The following is a 25847-nucleotide window of genomic DNA, read 5'->3' on the forward strand; positions in this document are numbered from 1 at the left end:
GGAATGAGGAGGATAGAATTATGGTCAGATTTGCCAAATGAAGGGTGAGGGAGAGCTTTGTATGCGTCTGTGTGTGGCGTATAGGTGGTCCAGAGTTCTTTTTCCTCTGGTTGCACATTTAACATGCTGATAGAAATTTGGTAAAACGAATTTAAGTTTCCCTGCATTAAAGTCCCCGGCTACAAGGAGCGCCTGCCTCTGGGTGAGCGTTTTCTTGCTCGCTTATGACGGAATACAGCTCATTCAATGCTGTCTTAGTGCCAGCCTCTGACTGTGGTGGTATGTAAACAGCTACAAAGAATATAGATGAAAACTCTCTCGGTAGGTAGTGTGGTCTACAGCTTATCATGAGATACTCTACCTCAGGAGAGCAATAGCTTGAGACTTCCTTAGATATCGTGCACCAGCTGTTGTTTACAAAAATACATAGGCCACCGACCCTTGTCTTACCAGACGCCACTGTTCTTTCCTGCCGGTACATCGTATATACCAGCCAGCTGTATGTTGATGTTGCCATCATTCAGCCACGACTCCGTGAAGCATAAGATGTTACAGTTTTTAATGTCCCATTGGTAGTTTAATCTTCCGCATAACTCGTAAATTTTATTGTCCATAGATTGCACGTTTGCTAGCAGAATGGAGGGAAGTGGGGGTTTATTCGATCACCTACAAATTCTCAGAACGCAGACCGACCTTCGCCCCCTCTTTCTCCGCCTCCTCTTCATACAGATCACGGGGATCAGGGCCTGTTCCCGAGGAAGCGGTGTATTCTTCGCGTTGGGCTCGTCAGAGTTGTATAAGGAAAAAGAGGATTCTGCTAGTCTGTGGTGAGTAATCGCATTCCTGATGTCTAGAAGTTATTTTTGGTCATAAGAGACGGTAGCGGCAACATTATGTACAAAAAAATTACAAAAATAAGTTACAAACAACACAAATAAACAAACAAAAAAACACAATCGGCTGGGGCACGTAAAACATCTGCCATTCTCTCCGGCTCCATTTTTCAACAACACAACAAGATCCTACAATTCAAGTTTTTCTGTCAATGAAGTATGCTCTCAATGGGATTTTATAGGAGTGACGCCAAATCCAAATCCCTTGAAGGCAAGAGAAGCCAGCAAGCATCTGGCCTCCCTTGACTAAAAAAAGTATTAAAAATGACCCAATCAGTGTTGAGCTAAAGTGAGCGAGCTCAACTGTGAATGGTCCTGGCTCAACAACAAAAAAAGTGTCAATGGAAACCAGCTTGGTTTTGGCATCACTCCTATCAAATCCCGTTGAGAGCATACTTCATTGACAGAAAAACTTGAATTGTTGCATCTTGTTGTGTTGTTTTCCTCCAGTGTTAGCCATGGATAGAGATAGGGATTTGGACTTGTGATTTTACTTAATTCTTTGTACTAGCAAATGATTATAAAGGCAATTCCTATCCAACAATTAATTCATACATTGATGTGCCCCTTGGCCTGAGAGGATGGAAGTTCAATATGTTGCTAGATGTAGAAGGCTAATGTTAACTAGCTAACATTGCCCATGAATGGAAGTTAGGCTAGCGAGCAAGCATTTTAGCCAGGTAGCTTAGGACAACAAAAAATGTAAGTGTGTGCTGTATGACAGAGTGATAGACCGATTCGTCAACATGAAAGAGAGGAGGATGACATTGGCGTTTCTCTACGAGGGTGAGTCAGCATGTTTTTCTACTTGCACAAACGTGTATGCACACACACATGCACACACAGAAATCAGAACCATAGACAGCCACATTATATTTAGCATACGTTGACTAGACTAAATTGTTTTTGGTGTATTTTAGTTGCCACTGTATTAGACTAAGCAGACATGATTTGATGATGTTGAAATGGTGCTGGAATAGTGAAGGCAGCTCCTGTTTTCTTTGCAACTTGTGGTAACTCTATATGGTTCTACATCAATAGTTGTTTAGTGGTCAAAAAATGGCAGAAACATTTGTGTTTCGGGACCATGCTGTGTATGTCATGTAACTGTTACTGTGCATGCAATTTGCTTTCTGGACTTCACCTGATAGAGTTTGCTATGCGCTTTTGTGATAAAACCAAGGTGTGGTTGAATTTATTCTGCCACTGCGTCTTCCGCAAGGCATATGAATTAACAGGTTATAGAGACAATCACTTTAATAAATAATGATTTCATAAATATACAATAGGCCTACATAGGCCGCACTGTGATGGTTAATGAATGCATGGAATTCTTCGACATCTCCAGTAAGAACTGTGGAAAGCAAGCGCCCGAAGCAGTTGGCATCAGCCAATAGGAGCCACAATGTATGGAGCCAGCGAAAAGACCGCTGATCAAAGCTGACCAGAATCGTCCCATTACCGTTCTTGTAGCAGCAGGATATTATGCTGGCAGCACGATCGCAGGATGCAACATTTAAAAATATATAATAAGAGTCCCCCTGCAAAGAAAAGCTAAACTTTGGGAATATCGACACTGGCCAAGTGTGAGGTGTGTGCAAAATGTCAACCTTGTCATCCTGAACCAATGATGGCAATGGCGCTGCCAAAACGGCCATGGCAAAAGGTAGGGGAAGATATGTTCTATTGGAAAAATGACACTTATCTGCTAGTGGTAGATTACTATTCAAGATACATAGAAATAGCAAAGACACCCATAACCACACCACGTCACTTGCCGAGCACCTGATGGGCAGGAGGCTACACTCCCCATTACCTGTCTCGCCAGTTCAGCTTAAATCTCAATGACCTAACAGGAAAGCCTTGGCTGAGAGGGACAAACGGCTGAAGCAAACACAAACTGGAGACTTTAATCAGAGACACTGTGCTACAGAGAGACCAAAGTTTACAGAAGGTCAATGTGTGTGGACTAGAAACTCAAAGACACCAGCAATAGTGCTAAGGAAAACGGATGCCCCATGCCCCTATGTGGTGGACAGGCTCAGAGGAGGTACGGAGGAACAAATCACTCCTCAGAGCTCCTCCAGCTCTACCAGCCACACAGGCTGAGGAGGCCACAGACAACGCACAAAAAGAGGGGGAAGGAGAGAATGCTTACAGAGCTACAAGCTCGCCCAAAACACATTCTCACAGAGCCACAAGCTCGCCCAAAAAGGGATTTGAAGCCACCAGAGTGGCTGAAAGACTATGTCACATGAATGGAATACATATTGTTGGGGACCATACCCAGCAAAAAGAGACTGTGTAATGTAATGCTTTCATACTGATTCAGAATGTGAAGTAGCATGTTAAGAGAATAATACTGGTTCCAAATTATATTTCAGTTATGCTTCAGTGGTTATGAATGTTGAATTCTTCTTCATTTGAGAGGGGAAGATGTAGTAGGAAGGCCCTTATGGGTATTCGTACCTACGTATAACATGCACAGACTAGGCTAGTAAAACATGCTGAAACTATAACCTTGTTGTCGTTCCTCCTTATTTTAGATGATACTACACTCTAGTGCAGTACAACTGTTTTTCACAGCATTGCAACCACCTTTGAAAAAATGTATGGATAAGTTGACATACTTATATTTTTAATATTGCATTATTTATACCAGCATTTCTTTAGAAAGTTTACACACATACTGATATGTTGAAGCTATTGTATTGGCTATATTTAACAAAATATACTTTTAATCAAATACAAATATATGTAATTAGAATTACTCAATAGAGTCTGCAAAACATACATTTGTTTATTGTGCTGACCAACTGGTTTAATACAGAGTGCTGGTGACTCCTAACTCCACCCACTCCATTCACTGTATATTAATTACATATTGTATCATAGATAAAAAAATATATATGTGCTGAGGTAAAGGTGGGATTGGGATTACTCAGTAGGGTGTGTAGAATCTATATATGGTGTTATTTCTTGGATTATATTGGTCTAAATGTCCAGCAACACTTTCTACTCCACCCATTCCATTGGTCCCAATGCAATACACTGTAGGCTTATAAATTACATATTGGTTTATAGAGAAAAAAACGATTCTATGTGCCGAAGCAAAAATGTGGTTGTCACGCTCTGACCTAGGAGAGCTGTGTTTTCTGTTTTGTTAGTAATACCTGACAGAACTGTTGGCTGTCGTTTTGTTTTCTTTGTTTAAGTGTTTTCATTAAAAGTAAAGATGAGCACTCAACACGCTGCGCCTTGGTCCCCTTTATACGACGCACGTTACAGAACTACCCACCAAGATTGGACCAAGCAGTGTGGATCAGAGGACTGGAGCTGGGAAGAGATCCTGGATGGGGCAGGACCTTGGACAAGGCTGGGGGAGTATCGCCGCCCGCAGGAGGAGATAGAGGCAGCGAGGGCGGAACTGCGATACTGGGAGGAACAGGCAAGAAAGCAACAGGAGCCCAAGAGGCAGCGTCAAAAAAAAATTTGGGGGGGCACACGGGTAGATTGGCTAACGCGGGTTTAAGACCTGAGCCAACTCCCCGTGCTTACCCTGGGGAGCGAGTGACTGAACAAGCACCGTGTTATGCGGTGATGCGCACTGTGTCGCCCATGCGCACTCACAGCCCGGTGCGCTCGTTGCAAGCTCCTCACCGTTGTCATGCTAAGGTTGGCACTCTGCCAGCAAGGAGTGTGCCTGCTCAGCATTCCTGGTCTCCAGTGCGCCTCCACGGCCCAGTATATCCTGCGCCAGTTCTACACACTGTGTCGCCAGTTCGCCACCATAGCCCAGTACGTCCTGTGCCTGCTCCTCGCACTCTCCCTCCAGTGCACCTCCATAGCCCAGTACGTCCTGTGCCTGCTCCTCGCACTTTCCCTCCAGTGCACCTCCATAGCCCAGTACGTCCTGTGCCTGTGCCTCGCACTCTCCCTCCAGTGCGCCTCCATAGCCCAGTACGGCCGGTGCCTGCTCTGAGCACCCAGTCCTCAGTGCGTCTCTCCAGTCCGGTGAGACCTGTTCCAGCTCCACGAGTAAAGCCTCCAGTGATAATCTATGGTCCGAAGCCTGTAGAGATGATCCATGGCACGAAGCCTCTAGTGATGATCCATGGCCCGGAGCCTGTATGGATGTTCCATGGCACGAAGCCTCCAGAGGTAATCCATGTCCAGGAGCCTGTAGGGATAATCCATGGCAAGAAACCTGTAGGGATTATCCATGGTCCGGAGCCTGTAAGGATAATCCATGGCAAGAAGCCTGTAGGGATAATCCATGGCCCGGAGCCTGTAGAGATGATCCATGGCACGATGCCTCCAGTGATGATCCATGGCACGGAACCTGTATTGATGATCCATGGCATGGAGCCTGCAGCAACGGTCCCTAGTCCGGAACCTACAACGACGCTGTCCAGTCCGGAACCTCCAGCGATGCTCCCCAGTCCGGAGCCTCCGGCGACGCTTCTCAGTCCGGAGCCTCCAGCGACCCTCCCCAGTCCGGAGCCTCCAGCGATGGTCCGCAGCCCAGAGCCTCCAGCGACGGTCCGCAGCCCGGAGTCTTCAGCGACGGTCCGCAGCCTGGAGTCTTCAACGGCGGTCCGCAGCCCGGAGTCTTCAACGGCGGTCTGCAGCCCGGAGTCTTCAACGGCGGTCTGCAGCCCAGAGTCTTCAACGGCGGTCTGCAGCCCAGAGTCTTCAGTGGCGGTTTGCGTTCCAAAGCCTCCGCCGATGAGCCACGGTCTGGTTCCTCCGGACACACAGAAGCGGGGGGATCAGCGGGCGGTGGGGGTGCTACGCCCTGAACCAGAGCCGCCGCAAATTATAGATGCCCACTCGGACCCTCCCCTATAGGTTCAGGTTTGCGGCCGGGATTCCGCACCTTGGGGGGGGGGGGGGGGGGGGGGGGGTACTGTCACGCTCTGACCTAGGAGAGCTGTGTTTTCTGTTTTGTTAGTAATACCTCACAGAACTGTTGGCTGTCGTTTTGTTTTCTTTGTTTAAGTGTTTTCATTAAAAGTAAAGATGAGCACTCAACATGCTGCCCCTTGGTCCCCTTTATACGATGCACGTTACAGTGGTTGGGATTACTGACTAGGGTCTGTAGAATCGATATATGGTGTTATTTCTTTACTCTACTTGTGATCTACAGCCCAAAACATCTTTGGTGTTTCAAAAACAGTGGGTGGAGTAGAAAGTGCTGCTAGGTATTTAAACCTCAGTCCCCCAAGAAATAACACCAGTGTGTACAAAACATTAAGGACACCTGCTCTTTCCATGACATAGACTGACCTGGTGAATCCAGGTGAAAACTATGATCCCTGTTGATGTCACTTGTTAAATTCACTTCACTCAGTGTGTAGATTAAGGGGAGGAGACAGGTTAAACAAGGATTTTCAAGCCTTGAGATAATTGAGACATGGATTGTGTGTGTGTGCCATTGAGGGTGAATGGATGAGACAAAATATTTAAGTGCCTTTGAACTGTGAATGGTGGTAGGTGCAAGGCGCACCGGTTTCTTTTAATAACTGCAACGCTTCTGTGTTTTTCACGCACAACAGTTTCCTGTGTCTATCAACAATGGTCCACCACCTAAAGGACATCCAGCCAACTTGACACAACTGTGGGAAGCATTATCGATAATGGTCCAACACCCAAAGGACACCCAGCCAACTTGACACAACTCTGGGAAACATTGGAGTTCCTCTGTGGAGATGGGAGAACCTTCCAGAAGGGCAACCATCTCTGCAGCACTCCACCAATCAGGCCTTTATGGTAGAGTGTCCAGATGGAAGCCACTCCTCTGTAAAAGGCACATGACAGCCCGGTTGGAGTTTGCCAAAAGGCACCTAAAGGACTCTCAGACCATGAGAAACAAGATTCTCTGGTCTGATGAAATCAAGATTGAACTCTTTAGCCTGAATGCCAAGTGTCACATCTGGAAGAAACCTGGCACCATCCCTACGGTGAAGCATGTTGGTGGCAGCATCATGCTGTGGGGATGTTTTTCAGCGGCAGGGACTGGAAGATTAGACAGGATCGAGGATTGAACGGAGCAAAGTGCAAAGAGATCCTTGATGAAACAACAATTTAATACATTTAGAATAAGGCTGTAACATAACAAAAAGTGGGAAAAGTGAAGGGGTCTGAACTCTGAATACACTGTAGATTCTACAGACCCTACTGAGTATTCCCAAACCCACTTTAACCTCTGCACGTAGAATAGGTTTTTCTCTACATCCCAATGTTGAGAACATACAAATCTGAACATTTTATTTTTCTATAGTGGTCTTTAAAAAAATAAAATAATAATAATTCCGTAAAGTCCTTCTTGCATTTGCTTATAAGCACAATAAAAATTGACACTGACTAACATTTAATATCTCTTGAATGAGTTCTCCACATTGCAAGAGGGTAGGTTGATGTCAGGGGGAGACTCCTGATGAGGACGAAACTAATGGGTTGCACTTTGGTGAAGGAGCAGGTGGTGAACTCGAAACTAATAGTGGTAAAAGCAAGGAAGATTGCAAAAGAATGCAAAATGGACCAAAGTAGTGCTGCAAAACAAAATGGATAGTTCTGCGAATGCCCATTATCATGTAGGATTGTGGTTTGCTGAGGAGGGGCGGATCAAGTTGCCAAACCTGAGGAATCCATTTGAAGTATCCAAGCTGGTGGAAAGAGTGATGGGTAAAGTAAATGCAGTAAGGATTACAAGAAGTGGACTTAGTTTGATTTTTGTGTACTTCTGATAAGCAGAAAGAGATTGAGTTGCGTTGTACTCGAGTCGAGAATGTTGCCGTGTCGTGCGTAGCTCTTCGGAACAGGGCCCCCTCAAGGCGGTAATATCTGGCGTTTCGTGGGAAGTCAAGTTGGAAGATTGATGTACTTCAGATGAAATGAGTAGTTAATAGAGAGAAATTCAAGTCTATCTGTTGTTTTGTTTTTTGAGGTGGAGTCCCTCCATTTTGTGGTGAAGTTGGGGTATATGAATTACTGTGTAAAAGCATTTGTCCCAAGATTGTGATCGCTGTAGTGCCTTTGTTGGTGGATAGGCATATTCTACAGGTTAAAAAGGTAGACGTTGTACTCTTTATGGCTATGGTGATCAACAACACTGCGTAAGTGGAGAAAAAGTCTACAAAAATTGACAACATTGTGAATGCAGCGGAGCGATTTCTGAGATTGGAGGACTTCTCTGCGAATGAGTCACATGAAAGGCTATCACAAGTTGTACTACTCTCTCAGGCCTCAGAGCCTGAGTCAGGAGATATGGAACTTTGAAGGACGGAAGAAGTGGGAGTCTGTTTTGCTTTGTTTTGTTTCGTCGGCTATTTTAGTTGTGAGGAGTAACTTTGTTTTCCCCCATCAAGTATGGTTTTCTTTTTTACTTTGAATCCAGTAGTGGGCAGCAATACAACTTTTTGAATGTCGTCCGCATCAAAACCCTAGCCTTGTACGAACCATCCTGATCTCTCAAGCTTACATTCTGTTTCACTAGATCAGGATGGTTCGTACGAGGCACGTAAAACCACTGAGGTAAATAAGCACGTGAGACTGCGTCCAAGATGACCCCCGTTGTTTTCTAGGAAATCTACTCACATTCGCATAAGCCGATCATGGACCGTCTATATTTGGGTTGCATCCGGTTTATATGGACCAGCATCTGCGTACAGTTTATACGGACCAACATCACACGCACACTAGCACTCAGTGCACACAGGGAGCAGGGTGAGCAGTGACGAGTCTGATGTCATCATCAGGTCATCCTAAAACATGGCAGACATTGGAAGAATATAAAATATGAATATCTTTGGCTGTGAGTGATGGAGGAAAAAATCGGCCTCAGTGACAATTATTTGAATAGTTAAATAGATGTTTTGTGTACAAAAGTGGTGACAGAAGTGTTTTATTAGGAATTTTCAAATCTGACTTCTTCAGTTAACTGCTGTACAGAAGCAAAACTGTAGGAACTGTCGAAACCGTGCTTCTAAAACTGTAGGAGCTGTCGAAACCGTGCTTCTAGACCGGAACCCTGGCCACCTGAATAAAACCCCACCGAAGTAGATACACGTTTCAATTGTGGACTTTTATTTTGAAGGATTTAGCATTACCATACATAGTGACGTGATTGTTTGTACTTCTGGTGGAATATTAATCATCGTCCCATTGTTGTTTGTTGAGGCAGCTGGCTAGCTAACTTAGGGTATGTATTTACACCACAAATATTAGCTAGAATATATAGCGAGTTATTGGAAATAAGAACATGACAATGATTTATTTTTGTTGAAATGTGTGTATTATGCTGAGCATTCATAAAACATTAGCTTGTTAACTAGCTATGTAGATGGGGGCTAACAAAGACAGCGAACAACCACATTTTTTCAGGCACTACCTAAAACGATTTCAGGAACATTAGTTGCTTTTACAAACTCATGGAAGCCAGACATCTAACTAGCTATATTTTATTACATCTACATATCTATCTAACGTTAGTTATTTTTGCTATAGCTAGCTGGCTAGCCGTGGCTAACAAGCAAGCTTGGCTGCTGCGCTGACGTTAGGAAACGTTAACAGAGAGCATCTCGATGTTCTTTGCTATAATGTAGTTTTGTCCCATGTGATATGAGTCAGATTTTCGGCCTTCATTTTGTTTTTTTGCAACACTAACACGTTAGTTAGCTAGCTATAACGGTTCGCTAGCACACTGCAAGGCTAACGTTAGTTACCTACGACACAACAATGGGATGGATCCATGATGGCTAGGTAGTAACTATATGCTGAGTGTTTGGTGTTGAGGGGGCTGGATTCGAAGCTAGCGAACTGCCGTTGTAGCTAGCTAGCGACAGCACACCAACCCTCTGCATAATTGCACCTTTAATTAATTGCAAACAGTAGAAAAATATGTTTCGCTTTTATTTAGCATTATAAGTTATACAAATGTTTATTTTCAAGAAAGGTCGAGACATGTGTACACCCCGCCCCCAGCCCCCATTATTTGTTATGGGCAGCTAGGGATGGACACTCATTTAATATGGCCAAAGCTCAGGGTGACAAATTTGGCTTTATGTTTTTGAAACTGTATCTATACCCTCTCCTACTAGACCTGCACAAGTCACCATGGGGAAAGATCCTAGGAAACCGAGAGGCAAGATGTCGTCATATGCGTACTTCGTGCAGACCTGCAGGGCAGAGCACAAGAAGAAACACCCTGAAGCCAGTGTCAACTTTGCTGAGTTCTCCAAGAAATGCTCAGAGCGATGGAAGGTAGCATTACACACCAGTGAATGATTATGAAGTGACATGTTTCTGGTACATACTTAGAATGATTATGGCTATATTTTCACCATAGTATGTTTTGTTACACTTGAGTGACCTTGTGGACAGTCTAGCGGTGGCCATGTAGATATGTAATCTGAATGTATACCTCTATATCCAGCCCATGTCTCCTAAAGAAAAAGGCAAGTTTGAAGACATGGCGAAGCAAGACAAGGTCCGCTACGAGAGAGAAATGAAGAACTACATCCCACCCAATGGCCAGAAAAAGAAGAGGTTCAAGGATCCTAATGCCCCCAAGAGACCACCGTATGTACCATAGTTTACTGGGTTTGCATGGCAGCTAGACTGGATAGCAATTATAGAGGTGAATTAAACTTCATTTTGAATTTACATTGTTTGTTTTTGTTTCTCAGGTCTGCATTCTTCATCTTCTGTGCTGACTTCCGGGCCAAGATAAAGAGCGAGCACCCAGGCCTGTCCATTGGAGACACTGCTAAGAAGCTGGGAGTGATGTGGAACAGCTCTGCAGCTGAGGAGAAGAAGCCGTACGAGAAGAAGGCAGCCACGCTGAAGGAGAAATACGACAAGGTGAGTAGGGCTTTGTTAAAACCAAAAGAGATTGGGTTTTCCCAGTGACTGGTATTCCTGCTTTTCTGAGATTATCCTCTATTCAATCGTCATTGAAGTTGATATACAAACTTCTGATTTCCTGATCATGATGCAGTGACATTTTAATAAGATGGGTACAGTAAATTCCACTGATATTAAATAAATAGGATGGAAAAAGGGGAATCTAATGCTTATCTAAACACATGTGACCATTCTCATGTGTCACTATTGTCACAATGTAACGTTTTAAGCATTTTCTTGGACAATTGCTCTTTTGGATGGCAATATGAGAATTCTGTGTGGAAAAATAGCTTTTTCATTTTCCTGCTGTAAAACGGTATGTCTGCAGATGTATTGGATCCCAGAAAAGCATATTGGTCAGGCTCTAAATAATTATGTTGTGTTACACAGGATATCGCCTCATACCGCACCAATGGTAGAGTGGATACGGCCTCCTCCGCAGCTGCTGACGACGACGACGAAGAGGAGGATGATGAGGAAGAGGATGATGACGATGAGGATGATGACGAGTAGCCTCTCTGCTGTTGTAGCCTACATCCTTGTTTAATGCTATGTAACTCTATTGTACACACCTTACATCTCTGAACAGACCCAGACGCAACGAACACATTAAGATGTGTGTATATTTAATGTTTTTAAGATGGATGGTGTTATGCTCCCTAACTGGTTAAAGTGAACACTATATGTCTTGAATTTGATGTTTTGATATTTTTGTTGTAGTAGCCCTTTTTTCCTGCCCTTGCCTGTAACTGCTTTGGAGGATTATGAATCAATATGGAAGTAATAGGTGTTCAACTCTCAAATCAGATTTCTGCGTTGGTAGCTAGTGTATTTGTTTTTTTCCTGTAATTGTTTTAAAGGATATTTTTTCAAATGTTTGTCACAAGGTATTTTTATTGTTCTTTGAATACCACTCTAATTGCAGCTGACATTCAGGAATGTCTTAAATAAAGGTCTTTTTTAATAAATTGTTTTTTTATTTGGAAGATTTACCATGACCTAAGGCATTTGGTTGATTTCGATAAATATTTACATAGTGCCTTCAGAAAGTATTCATAACCCTTGACTTATTCCACGTTTTGTTGTCACAGCCTGAATTCAAAATGGATTAAATATTTTTTTTTCACCCATCTACACACAATACCCCATAATGACAAGGTGAAAACACATTTTTTGATATTTTAACAAATTAAATTAAATACAGAAATTTCTAATTTACTTAAGTATTCTCACCACCGAATCAATACATGTTCATCAGAGTCAGTAATTACAGCTGTAAGTCCGCTTTGCACACCTGGATAGTACAATATTTGTGAATTCTTAAACTTATTCAAGCTCCAAGTTGGTTGGTTGTTACCCACTGCTAGACAGACATTTCCAAATCTGGCTATATATTTTCAAGCAGATTAAAGTCTGTTTAATCTCGTATTGGTAAGAAACTCCAGTGTATATTTGGCCTTGTGTTTTAGGTTATTGCCTGCTGAAAGGTGAATTAGTCTCCCAATGTCTGGTGGAAAGCAGACTGAACTAGGTTTTCCTCTAGGATTTTGCCTCTGCTTAGCTCTATTCCATTTATTTTTATCCTAAAACACTCCCTAGTCCTTGCCAATGACAAGCATACCCACAACATAATGCAGCCACCACAATGCTTGAAAATATGAAGTGGTACTCTGTGTTTTGTTGGATTTGCCCCAAACAATGCTTTGTATTCAGGACATTAGACATGAAGTTTTAAGTGCCTTATTGCTAGCAGTTTTGGAATACTTGTATTATGTACAGGCTTCCTTCTCTTCTCTCTGTCATTTAGGTTAGTATAGTGGATTAACTATAATGTTGTTCTGTCCTCAGTTTTCTCCTATCACAGCCATTAAACTCTGTTTTAAAGTCACCATTGGCCTCATGGTGAAATTCCTGAGCTGTTTCCTTTCTCAACTGAGTTAGGAAGGGCGCCTGTATATTTGTTGTGATTCGGTGTATTGATACACCATCCAAAGTGTAATTAATAACTTCACAATGATCAAAGGGATATTCAATGTCTGTTTTTATTACACATCTACCAATAAAACAGTTACAGAGTTTAATGGCTGTGATAGAAGTAAACTGAGGATGGATCAATAACATTGTAGTTACTCCACAATACTAACCAAAATGACAAGGTGAAAAGGAGGAAGCCTGTACTTAAGGAAGCCTTTGTGAGGCATTGGAAAACCTCCCTCGTCTTTGTGGTTGAATCTGTGTTTGAAATTCACTGCTCAACTGAGGGACTTAACAGATAATTGTATGTGTGGGGTACAGAGATGAGGTAGTCATTCAAAAATCATGTTAAACACTATTATTGCACACAGAGTGAGTCCATGCAACTTATTGTGGGACTTGATAAGCACATTTCTACTCCTGAACCTATTTAGGCTTGCCAAAAAAAGTGCTTGAATACTTGTTGACTCAAAGACATTTCAGCTTTTCATTTGTAAACATTTCGAAAATCATAATTCCACTGTGACATTATGGGGTATTGTGTGTAGGCCAATGACATCTCAATTTAATCCGTTTTAATTTTCAGATAAACACAAAATGTGGAAAAAGTCAAGGGGTGTGAATACTCTGAAGGCAGTGTAGATTTCATATGACCGTTTAAATTAAGGTTATCATCTGAGATTATTGAATCTAACTATAAGAACACTCTAATAAATGTATAGTATTAACCATAAAAAGGTTCTATTTGTGTGATTGAGTTGCACAGTAATGGCAGTAGAATACAAGTGTATGTAAGTACTATGTAAATCCAGCAAGTGGTGCCATGGAAAGGAAGGTTTGCTGCCCAAAGAAGATATGGAGAAGGACAAATGAGAAGGAGATGAAAATGGCAGGGACCACCTGAAAACCACAGCGTTTGCTGTAGATGCACTGTTGAGGCCCATTGCTCCAATATGAGCTGAAAGGAATAAGAAATAACAGTGTCTCTTGACAAATGCATGTCACTAAATAATTCAAATAGAATCTATGTCCAACCATAAGACCTTTGATCAAATATGTGAAGCAATGCAATGGTATGCTGAGCTATACAGACTCCAGAACCTGGCATAGATATGCCTCCCTGCATCTGCTGTATGAGTTGACCAAAAACAAAATGATTATTGAAATACAATCCAAAATGTACACATTGAGTTAATTTGTCCAGAAGGACTCTCATTCTATCCCTAATCAAACCTGCTTCGGTATTTGCTGACTTGGCAATCTATTGATTTGCTGCTTTCTTTGTAATGTGTTGTATGTTTTGTTAGGAATGCCTGACTTTTAAGTATGTCAATTTGTGTTTATTTAATAGCCAAACTAAATCTCTCTCTCTCTCTCTCTCTCTCTCTCTCTCTCTCTCTCTCTCTCTCTCTCTCTCTCTCTCTCTCTCCTCTCTCTCCTCTCTCTCTCTCTCTCTCTCTCTCTCTCTCTCTCTCCTCTCTCTCTCTCTCTCTCTCTCTCTCTCTCTCTCTCTCTCTCTCTCTCTCTCTCTCTCTCTCTCTCTCTCTCTCTCTCTCTCTCTCTCTCTCTCTCTCTCTCTCTCTCTCCTCTCTCCTCTCTCTCTCTCTCTCTCTCTCTCTCTCTCTCTCATGGAATCTCTATTCCCAGTGGAGATTCCAACGCAGACAATTCTCTCGAACTTAAAGGTTGTAATTAATATAACTGTGAAGTATCTACCCTTTCTGTAATTATCCAGGGCTTTGTTTCCCAAACATTCAAAAGCGGACATATTGTACACTGCAGAAGTAAGGGTGCGTAAAACAGGAAATGCTGAGAAATGGAATTATGTTATGATCTGGATTATCTCTATCTGTATCTTTACCATGTGTCCCCCTACACACACACACACACACACACACACACACACACACACACACACACACACACACACACACACACACACACACACACACACACACACACACACACACACACACACACACACACACACACACACACACACACACACACACACACACACACACACACAGAGAGATTCAAACGGTGGCGTCGTGAGTGCGGAAAGTGGAAAAGGTAGCCAATGGTTAGAGATATGGAGAGAATTAGGTTGATGCATTTACAGTGCCTTCAGCTTCAATTTAAAATGGATTAAATTGGGATTTTGTGTCACTGATCTACCCACAATACCCCATAATGTCAAAGTGGAGTTAGAGTCAAAGATATTAATTACATTTTGGATGGTGTATCAATACACCCAGTCACTACAAAGATACAGGCATTCTTCCCAACTCAGTTGCCGTAGAGGAAGGAAACTGCTCAGGAATTTCACCATGATGCCTATGGTGACTTCAAAACAGTTACAGAGTTTAATGGCTTTGATAGGAGAAAACTGAGGATGGATCAAAAACTTTGTAGTTACTCCACAATACTAACCTAATTGACAGAGTGAAAAGAAGGAAGCCTGTACAGAATCCAAATATTCCAAAACATGCATCCTGTTTGCAAAAAAGGCACTAAAGTAATTCACTTTTTGTCCTGAATACAAAGTGTTATGTTTGGGGCAAATTCAATACAACACATTACTGAGTACCACTCTCCATATTTTCAAGCATAGTGGTGGCTGCATCATGTTAAGGGTATGCTTGTAATTGTTAACTGGGGAGTTTTCAGGATAAAAATAAACAGAATGGAGCTAAGCACAGGCACATTCCTAGAGGGAAACCTGGTGCAGTCTGCTTTCCAACACACTGGGAGATGAATTCACCTTTCAGCAGGACAAAAACCTAAAACAGGCTAAATCTACACTGGAGTTGCTTACCAAGAAGATATTGAATGTTCCTGAGTGGGCGAGTTACAGTTTTGAAAGTCTGAAGCATGTAGTGTGTAAAAATCGTTTGTCCATGGTTGCAACACTCACTACCGAGTTCCAACTTCAGTCAGCATGAGAACTGTTCATCGGGAGCTTCATGAAATGGGTTTCCAATGCCGAACAGCCGCACACAAGCCTGAGATCACCAAGCGTCGGCAGGAGTGGTGTAAAGCTCGCCGCCATTGGACTCTGGAGCAGTAGAAACAAGTTCTCTGGAGTGATGAATCACACTTCACCATCTGGCAGTCCAACGGAGAAATCTGGGTTTGGCGGATGCCAGGAGAACACTGACTGCCCGAATGCAGAGTGCCACTGTAACGTTTAGTGGAAGAGGAATAATGGTCTAGGTCTTTCTCATGGTTCGAGCTAGGCCCCTTAGTTGCAGTGAAGATAAATCTTAACGCTACAGCATATTATGACATTCTAGACGATTCTGTGCTTCCAACCTTGTGGCAACAGTTTGTGGAAGGTTCTTTCCTGTTTCAGCATGACAATAACCCCCTTGCAAAAAGTGAGGTCCATACAGAAATGGTTTATCAAGATTGGTGTGGAAGAACTTGAATAGCCGACACAGAGCCCTGACCTAATTGCCCAACATCAGTACCCGACCTCACTAATGTGCTTGTGGCTGAATGGAAGCAAGTCCACACAGCAATGCTCCAACATCTAGTGGAAAGCATTCCCAGAAGAGTTGTCACAAGCGTCGTATTGAGGAGACCAAAACGCAAAGGGTAAATTGCTCATCTTCCTTCTTTATTTAAAGAAAAAACACTTAAAGAAAATAAACAAACAGACGACGACGACGACGAAACAGTCCCATCAGGTTCACAGACTAAACAGGAATTAACTACCCACAAAACCCAGGAAGAAAAAAAACCCTACTTAAATATGATCTCTAATTGGAGTCAACGAGGTTCAGCTGCCTCCAGTAAGAGATCAAGCCAAACAATCACAACATAGAAATAGATAACATAGAACAAACACAAAACATCAAAACACACAAAACAAACACCCCCTGCCACGCCCTGACCATACTATAATGACAAATAACCCTTTTTACAGGTCAGGACGTGACAAGAGTGGAGGTTGTTATAGCAGCAAAGGGGGGACCTACTACATATTAATGGGGCGGCAGGTAGCCTAGTGGTTAGAGCATTGGACTTGTAACAGAAAGGTTGCAAGATTGAATCCCCGAGCTGACAAGGTAAAAATCTGTTGTTCTGCCCCTGAACAAGGCAGTTAACCCACTGTTCCTAGGCCATCATTGTAAATAAGAATTTGTTCTTAACTGACTTACCTAGTTAAATAAAGGTAACAAAAAAAAGTAATCAAAAGGTTGCTAGATTGAATCCCTGAGCTGACAATGAAGAAATCTGTTGTTCTGCCCCTGAACAAAGCAGTTAACCCACTGTTCCTAGGCCATCATTGTAAATAAGAATTTGTTCTTAACTGACTTGCCTAGTTAAATAAAGGTTCAATAAAAAAAATGTATGTCCATGATTTTGGAAGGAGATGTTCGACGAGCAGGTGTCCACTTTTGGTCATGTAGTGTATATACGGTGCATTTGGAAAGTATTCAGACCACATGACTTTTTTACATTTTGTTACATTACAGCCTTATTCTAAAATTGATTAAAAGCCCTTTTCCCTCATCAATCTACACACAATACCCCATAATGACAAAGTGAAAACAGGTTTTTAGACATTTTTCAAATGTATTAAAAATAAAAAACAGAAATACCTTATTTACATAACTATTCAGACCCTTTGCTATGAGACTCGAAATTGAGCTCAGATGCATCCAGTTTACAGTGATCATCCTTGAGATGTTTCTACAACTTGATTGCAGTCAACCTGTGGTAAATTGAATTGATTGGACATAACTTGTAAAGGCACACACTGGTCTATATAAGGTCCCACAGTTGAAAGTGCATGAAGAAGGAAAAACCAAGCCATGAGGTCGAAAGGAATTGTCCGCAGAGATCTGAGACAGGATTGTGTCGAGGCACAGATCTGGGGAAGGGTACCAAAACATTTCTGCAGCGTTAAAGGTCCCCAAGAACACAGTGGCCTCCATTCTTAAATGGAAGAAATTTAGAACCACCAAGACTCTTCCTAGAGCTGGCCATTCGGCCAAACTGAGCAATAGGGGGAGAATGGCCTTTATCAGCGAAGTGACCAGAACCCGATGGTCACTCTGACAGAGCTCCAGAGTTCCTCTGTGGAGATGGGAGAACCTTCCAGAAGGACAACCATCACTGCAGCACTCCACCAATCAGGCCTTTATGGTAGAGTGGCCAGACGGAAGCCACTCCTCAGTAAAAGGCACCTAACAGCCCGCTTAGAGTTTGACAAAAGGTACCTAAAGGATTCTCAGAAAAATGAGAAACAAGATTCTCTGGTTTGATGAAAGCAAGACTGAACTCTTTAGCCTGAATGCCAAGCGTCAAGTCTGGAGGAAACCTGGCACCAGCCCACCAGCCCCTGGCACCAGCATATTGGACTAGTCAGGATCGAGCAAAGTACAGAGGAAAGTACAGAGAGATCCTTGATCAAAACCTGCTCCAGAGAGCTCAGGACCTCAGACTGGGGTGAAGGGTCACCTTCCAACAGGACAATGACCCTAAGCACACAGCCAAGACAATGCAGGAGTGGCTTCGGGACAAGTCTCTGAATGTCCTTGAGTGGCCCAGCCAGAGCCTGGACTCGTTGCCAAAGGTGCTTCAACAAAGTACTGAGTAAAGGATCTGAATACTTAAATAAATGTGATATTTCATTTATACATTTTTTGGAAAACATTTCTAAATATCTGTTTTTGCTCTGTCTATATTGGGTATTGTGAGTAGATTGATGAGGGGGGGGAAACAATTGAATCAATTTTAGAATAAGGCTGTAACGTAACAAAATGTGGAAAAAGTCAAAGGGTCTGAATACTTTACAAATGTATATATTTACAAAAAATGGATATATACATTTTTCAATAATGGCTGTTGATGCCGAAAACGCTGTTGAAGATCCTGATTGGCCTTTCCTATTGAAAATGTAGGAAGCTTTCAACTTTCCAGCTGAAATAAGACATTTAATAAAAATATTATAAAAATGTCCGAAAGCAAAAATATACACAAATAATACAATATCTGATGAAATTGCTTTAGAAAGGGGAACAAGACAGGGATGTGTCGTCCCCCTCTCCTGTTTGCACTGGCAATTGAACTGCTTGCAGAAAGAATTAGACAGGACCTAACTGTAACAGGTATCGGTATTGGTAAGCATAAATATCAACTAAACTTATTTTCAGATTATCTTTTGATATACCTGATCAATATTGAAAACTCAATGCCCCCCTTGCTAAAAATATTTCTCAGGATATAAAATGAATGTGGAAAACAATGTATTTTGAATTTTAGGACCCCTTGAAATATAATAATAATAATGTGATAAAATATTTTATTTGGCCTTTACAATTGTAGCCCAGAGAAATACATTGAATAAATAACACAATCATAAATGGCAAAAACGACAGTAAAAAAATGTATCATAAGAAACAAGGTTTTGAAGTGTTTGTCCTATGTCTAGGAGATATAAGACACATATTTAACGACTTTTTTTGAGTAGCTCTGTTTTTTCTATGTTGGCCTGGTATGGTTCCCAATCAGAGGCAGCTGTTTATCATTGTCTGTGATTGGGGATCATATTTAGGCAGCCATTTCCCCACTGTGTTTTGTGGGATCTTATTTTGAGTAAGTGCATGTAGCATCTTTGTCATCACGGTTAGTTGTTTGTTTCCTTTTTTGTTTTGTGAATTTCAGTAAATAAAGATGTGGAACTCAGAGCACGCTGCGTCTTGGTCCGTCTCTACACACAATCGTGACAGAAGATCCCACCACACCAGGACCAAGCAGCGTTCCCGGGAGGAGAGTGAATCCTGGACTTGGGAGGAGATATTGGATGGGAAGGGATCCTGGACTTGGGAGGAAATCCTGGCAGGACAGGATCGCCTTCCTTGGCGACAGACGAATGGAGAGAATGGAGGACAGCGATGACGCCGGGGTTCGCGGCCACAAGGAGAGCCCAAAAGACTGCCCAAAACATATTTTTTGGGGGGGGCACATGGGGTGGTCGGCGGAGCCGGTGAGTGAACCAGTGACAACCTGGGAGGAGAGGGAGAGTGCCAGAGCCCACCTGGGAATCAATGAAACAGAGATACCGGAGAATGCAGTTGGCGAGGAGTATGCGGCAACGTAGGCGTTTGGAGGAGCGTGTCACCAGTCCGGTGCAATCTGTGCCAGTCCCACGCATCAGGCCTCCAGTGCGCCTCAACAGTCCGGTACGTCCTGTGTCCCCTCCTCGCACTCGCCCTGAAGTGCGTGTCCCCAGTCCGGTACGTCCTGTGCCTGCTCCCCACACTCGCCCTGATGTACGCCTCCATAGCACAGTACGTCCTGTGCTAGCTCCCCGCACTCGCCGTGCGAAGTGTGTCATTGTTCCGGTACAATTTGTGCCGGTTCTACACATCAGGTCTCCAGTGCACCTCCACAGCCCAGTGCGTCCTGTGCTAGCTCCCCGCACTCGCCGTGCGAAGTGTGTCATTGTTCCGGTACAATTTGTGCCGGTTCTACACACCAGGTCTCCAGTGCACCTCCACAGCCCAGTGCGTCCTGTGCCAGCCCCCCGCACTTGCCGTGCGAAGGTTGCCATCTGTCCAGGACACATTGTGCAAGCTCTATGCTCCAGACCTCCAGTGCGCCTTCACAGCCCGGTACGTCCTGTGCCAGCCTCCAGTGTGCCTTCACCGTCCAGAGCTTCCGGCGGCAGTTCCCAGTCCGGAGCTCCCGGCGACGGTTCCCAGTCCGGAGCCTCCTGCGACGGTCCACAGTCCGGAGCCTCCTGCGACGGTCTACAGTCCGGAGCCTCCTGCGACGGTCCACAGCCCGGAGCCTCCTGCGACGGTCCACAGTCCGGATCCTCCTGCAACGGTCCACAGCCCGGAGCCTCCTGCGACGGTCCACAGGCCGGAGCCCTCCTCTGCGCCGATGCCCAGTCTAGGCACGGCGCCCAATCCTGCTCCAAGGCCAGAGCCTTCCTCTGCACCGATGCCCAGTCCAGGCACGGTGTCCAGTCCCGCTCCAAGGCTGGAGCCTTCCTCTGCGCCGGTGCCCAGTCCAGGCACGGCGGCCAACTCAGCTCCATGGCCGGAGCCTTCCTCTGCGCTGAGGCCCAGTCCGGGCACGGCGTTCTACCCGGCTCCATGGCTGGACCCGTGGTCTGGGCGGGGCCAAAGTCCTGCACCAGAGCCACCACCGATGGTGGCGGATCCACGAGCGGAGTGAGTACTTCGCCCCGCACAGGAGCCGCCACCGACTCTAGATGCCCACCTGGACCCTCCCCTATAGAGTCAGGTTTTGCGGCCGGAGTCCGCACCTTTGGGGGGGTACTGTCACACCCTGACCATAGAGAGCCTTTTATTCTCTATGGTGGTTAGGTCAGGGTGTGACTAGGGTGGGTTATCTAGGTTGTTTTTTCTATGTTGGCCTGGTATGGTTGCCAATCAGAGGCAGCTATTTATTGTTGTCTCTGATTGGGGATCATATTTAGGCAGCCATTTCCCCACTGTATTTTGTGGGATCTTATTTTGAGTAAGTGCATGTAGCATCTTTGTCGTCATGGTTAGTTGTTTGTTTCCTTTTTTTGTTTTGTGAGTTTCAGTAAATAAAGATGTGGAACTCAGAGCACGCTGCACCTTGGTCCGTCTCTACACACAATCGTGAGATGAAGATCTGAAGTTATTTGGATTTTTAGGAATTATCTTTGAAAGACAGGGTCCTGAAAAAGGGCCGTTTCTTTTTTTACTGAGTTTATTTCCATGACAGAATTAAAAATACATTTTGGATTGACTGATATTTTCAAAATATGCAAATTAAAAGTTTGATATAAACAAATTTCAATTAGAAATCTTTTGGACATCAGAGCAATCTTGAGGGAATATTATTTGAGTCAGAAAAAAGATATGATCGGTAAAATATAAACTATTGGAACCAAGACTTAAAAATAATTTAGGTGGAGGGAATGTTGGAACATAACTAACAAAATTACAGTTAACAAAAATGTTTGCTTAATATAAACTAATTTATTGAATTTATTATACAAGAGACAAACAGCACAACGGCAGAATCATGCCGTCTTAAGCGTAAAACTATCAATGACTCAATAATCCATGCCTTCTGGGAATGTTATAAAGTCCAAAAGTTATGGGTGGAGTTAGGAAGTTGGCTGTCAGAATTATTACAATGTAAATTGACTTTTAATCCTTGTGTCTGCATATTTCAAGACATGGCATATGAGGGAGCAGTGAGATACCAGATGGGTTGGACAATGCTTTTCTCATCAATCATCTTTAAAAAAAGTATACTTCAAAACTGGAACTCAACCAATCTTCCATCGTTAACAAAAGGGAAAGGTGAAATGCTTTATCTAACTGTTGAAAGTACGTAAGCGATGGAGATAAACAAAATGGTGCAGTGTGAGGCCATGTGGCAGAGAGTGATTCTGGCACTGGAGATGGGGGTGTGAGCATGTGGGTCTGGGCAGATGTGATGTCGTTGATGTTTGTTTGTGTGTGTATGTATGCTGTCGTTTGTATGTGTATGTTTTGTAATGTTTTCTTTTACAAAAATAAAAATAAAAATTTAAAGACGTAAAAGTGTGGTTGCATTTATATTTTAAATGGATTGAATGTGGAAAGTTTACATTGAGGTCTGTGGTTGCCAAAGTTTACCAGACTACCAATAAAAGTTTATTTGAATATTTGTAATAGTTTTAACAGGGAGGTTGGCCTGTCAATAGCAGAAAACAGTCACAAATGAAAAATAACAAGTGGTAAAGAAAAAGAAAAATACTAAAACAGGTGAAAAGTTGTCACATGTTGTGGTTTCTAAGTACTGCAATATGTCATGTAAACTACAGTCTATTTGTCATTTCAGCCACAAATGAGTCTTATTGCCTTTGGTCCACTATGACACTAAACTCAATCTATCGTCAATACACCCACTACTATTCATAGAGTTTATCTCATTATCTTGACAAAATCACTTTTGTTACTGTCTTGATATTGAGATAAATAAGTTGTGATCTCGACATAACGAGGGAATATTGTTTCTATTCATATGTCCTCTCTGGATTTCAGTCCAAATCAAGCACTCTTTATATCACCAGTGAAATGTTCACCATGAGCATAATCCCCGCTGTTGTAATCTAGGCAACAATGTTCAGTTATGGTCATTTCTGTTAATTATATTTTTTATTTATTTCTTCATTGTCTTGTGACCATGTGTTTGGTTTCTCTGTCCTGTCGATGTTGAGTTTAAAAAAAAATGTATTTCACCTTTATTTAACCACGTAGGCTAAATGAGAACAAGTTCTCATTTACAACTGCGACCTGGCCAAGAATAAAGCAAAGCAGTTCAACACATACAACAATCCAGAGTTACACATGGAATAAACAAACATACAGTCAATAATACAGTAGAAAAAGTATATATACAGTGTGTGCAAATGAGGTAAGAAAAGGGAGGTAAGGCAAAAAATAGGCCACAGTGGCGAAGTAATGACAACCTACCAATTAAACACTGGAGTGATTGATGTGCAGAAGATGAATGTGCAAGTAGAGATACTGGGGTGCAAAGGAGCAAGATAAATCAATAAATAAATACAGTATGGGAATGAGGTAGTTGATGGGCTATTTACAGATGGGCTATGTAAAGGTGCAGTGATCTGTGAGCTGCTCTGACAGCTGGTGCTTAAAGCAAGTGAGGGAGATATGAGTCTCCAGCTTCAGTGATTTTTGCAGTTCGTTCCAATCATTGCAGAGAACTGGAAGGAAATGCGGCCAAATGAGGAATTGGCTTTGGGGGTGACTAGTGAGATATACCTGCTGGAGCGCGTGCTACGGGTGGGTGCTGCTATGGTGACCAGTGAGCTGAGATAAGGCGGGGCTTTAGCTAGCAAAGACTTGTAGATGACCTGGAGCCAGTGGGTTTGGCGACGAGTATGAACCGAGGGCCAGCCAACGAGAGCGTACAGGTCGCAATGGTGGGTAGTATATGGGGCTTTGGTGACAAAACGGATGGCACTGTGATAGACTGCATCCAATTTTTTGAGTAGAGTGTTGGAGGCTATTTTGTAAATGACATCGCCGAAGTCGAGGATCAGTTGGATGGTCAGTTTTACGAGGGTATGTTTGGCAGCATGAGTGAAGGATGCTTTGTTGCGAAAAAGGAAGCCAATTCCAGATTTAATTTTGGATTGGAGATGCTTAATGTGAGTCTGGAAGGAGAGTTTACAGTCTAACCAGACACCTAGGTATTTGTAGTTGTCCACATATTCTAAGTCAGAACCGTCCAGAGTAGTGATGCTGGACGAGTGGGCAGGTGCGGCAGCGATTGGTTGAAGAGCATGCATTTAGTTCTACTTGCATTTAAGAGCAGTTGGAGGCCACAGAAGGAGAGTTGTATGGCATTGAAGCTCGTCTGGAGGTTAATTAACACAGTGTCCAAAGAAGGGCCAGAGGTATGCAGAATGGTGTCGCCTGCATAGAGGTGAATCAGAGAATCACCAGCAGCAAGAGCGACATCCTTGATGTATACAGAGAAGAGAGTCGGCCTGAGAATTGAACCCTGTGGCACCCCCATAGAGACTGCCAGAGGTCTGGACAACAGGCCCTCCGATTTGACACAATGAAATCTATCAGAGAAGCTGTTGAGTCTGCCGATAAGCATGTGGTGATTGACAGAGGCGAAAGCCTTGGCCAGGTCGATGAACACGGCTGCACAGTAATGTCTCTTATCTATGGCGGTTATGATATCGTTTAGGACCTTGAGCGAGCTGAGGTGCACCCATGACCAGCTCTGAAACCAGATTGCATAGTGGAGAAGGTACGGTGGGATTCGAAATTGTTGGTAATCTGTTTGTTAACTTGGCTTTCGAAGACCTTAGAAAGGCAGAGTAGGATAGATATAGGTCTGTGGCAGTTTGGGTCTAGAGTGTCTCCCCCTTTGAAGAGGGGGATGATCGCGGCAGCTTTCCAATCTTTGGGGATCTCAGACGATATGAAAGACAGGTTGAACAGTCTAGTAATAAGGGTTGCAATAATTTCGGCAGATCATTTTAGAAAGAGAGGGTCCAGATTGTATAGCCCGGCTGATTTTTAGGGGTCCAGATTTTGCAGCTCTTTCAGAACATCAGCTATCTGAATTTGGGTGAAGGAGAAATGGGGGAGGTTTGGGCGAGTTGCTGTGGGACCGGAGTAGGGTAGCCAGGTGGAATGCATGGCCAGCCGTAGAGAAATGCTTATTGAAATTCTCAATTATAGTGGATTTATCGGTGGTGACAGTGTTTCCTAGCCTCAGTGCAGTGAGCAGCTGGGAGGAGGGTCTCTTATTCTCCATGGACTACAGTGTCCCAGAACCTTTTTGAGTTTGTGCTACAGGATGCAAATTTCTGTTTGAAAAAGCTAGCCTTAGCTTTCCTAACTGCCTGTGTATATTGGTTCCTAACTTCCCTGAAAAGTTGCATATCACGGGGGCTATTCAATGCTAATGCAGTACGCCACAGGATGTTTTTGTGCTGGTCAAGGGCAGTCAGGTCTGGAGTGAACCAAGGGCTATATCTGTTCCTCGTTCTAAATGTTTTGAATGGAGCATGCTTATTTAAGATGGTGAGGAAGGCACTTTAAAAAAATAGTCAGGCATCCTCTACTGAAGGGATGAGGTCAATTTGTCACGTCCTGACCATTGTAAGATGTTATTTTCTATGGTAGAGTAGGTCAGGGCGTGACAGGGGGTGTTTTTCTATGTTTTCAATTTCTATGTTCATGTTCTAGTTTTGTATTTCTATGTTGATTTTGTTTGGGATGATCTCCAATTAGAGGCAGCTGGTCCTCGTTGTCTCTAATTGTCTCTAATTGGAGATCATACTTAAGTAGGGTTTTTATTCCACCTGGGTTTGTGGGAGATTCGTTTTGAGTAGTGTATATTTCACCTCTGCGTCAATTATATATATTTTTTTGTCATTCAAGTTTGTTTATGTGTTTCACAGTATAAATAAAATGTGGAACGACACACACGCTGCACTTTGGTCTGCTCATTCCTACGACAACCGTGACAGAATCTCCCACCACAAAAGGATGAAGCAGCGTGCCCAGGAGGAGC

At 43.3% G+C, this 25847-nt stretch overlaps 1 protein-coding gene across 1 annotated transcript; it reads left to right on the forward strand.

The window, feature by feature from the left end:
• The first annotated feature begins 8979 nt into the window (after positions 1 to 8979).
• LOC106580642 (high mobility group protein B1) lies at positions 8980 to 11767 on the forward strand. Its single transcript, XM_014161919.3, has 5 exons — positions 8980 to 9096; positions 9995 to 10157; positions 10330 to 10475; positions 10583 to 10757; positions 11190 to 11767. The coding sequence occupies exons 2-5, from the start codon at positions 10011 to 10013 to the stop codon at positions 11310 to 11312; spliced, it is 591 nt and encodes a 196-aa protein (XP_014017394.1). The 5' UTR covers positions 8980 to 9096; positions 9995 to 10010; the 3' UTR covers positions 11313 to 11767.
• The last annotated feature ends 14080 nt before the right edge of the window (positions 11768 to 25847 follow it).

Source organism: Salmo salar, chromosome 20 (genome assembly GCF_965601325.2).
Source record: "Salmo salar chromosome 20, fSalSal1, whole genome shotgun sequence".
NCBI lineage: Eukaryota > Metazoa > Chordata > Actinopteri > Salmoniformes > Salmonidae > Salmo > Salmo salar.

What these genes read in the sequence shown, in the direction of transcription:
- LOC106580642 (XM_014161919.3), top strand. Translation starts at nt 10,011, where the DNA reads ATGGGGAAAGATCCTAGGAAACCGAGAGGCAAGATGTCGTCATATGCG. An exon ending in AATGCTCAGAGCGATGGAAG is followed by an intron (nt 10,158 to 10,329) that starts GTAGCATTACAC and finishes CTCTATATCCAG; the next exon opens with CCCATGTCTCCTAAAGAAAA. An exon ending in AATGCCCCCAAGAGACCACC is followed by an intron (nt 10,476 to 10,582) that starts GTATGTACCATA and finishes TTTGTTTCTCAG; the next exon opens with GTCTGCATTCTTCATCTTCT.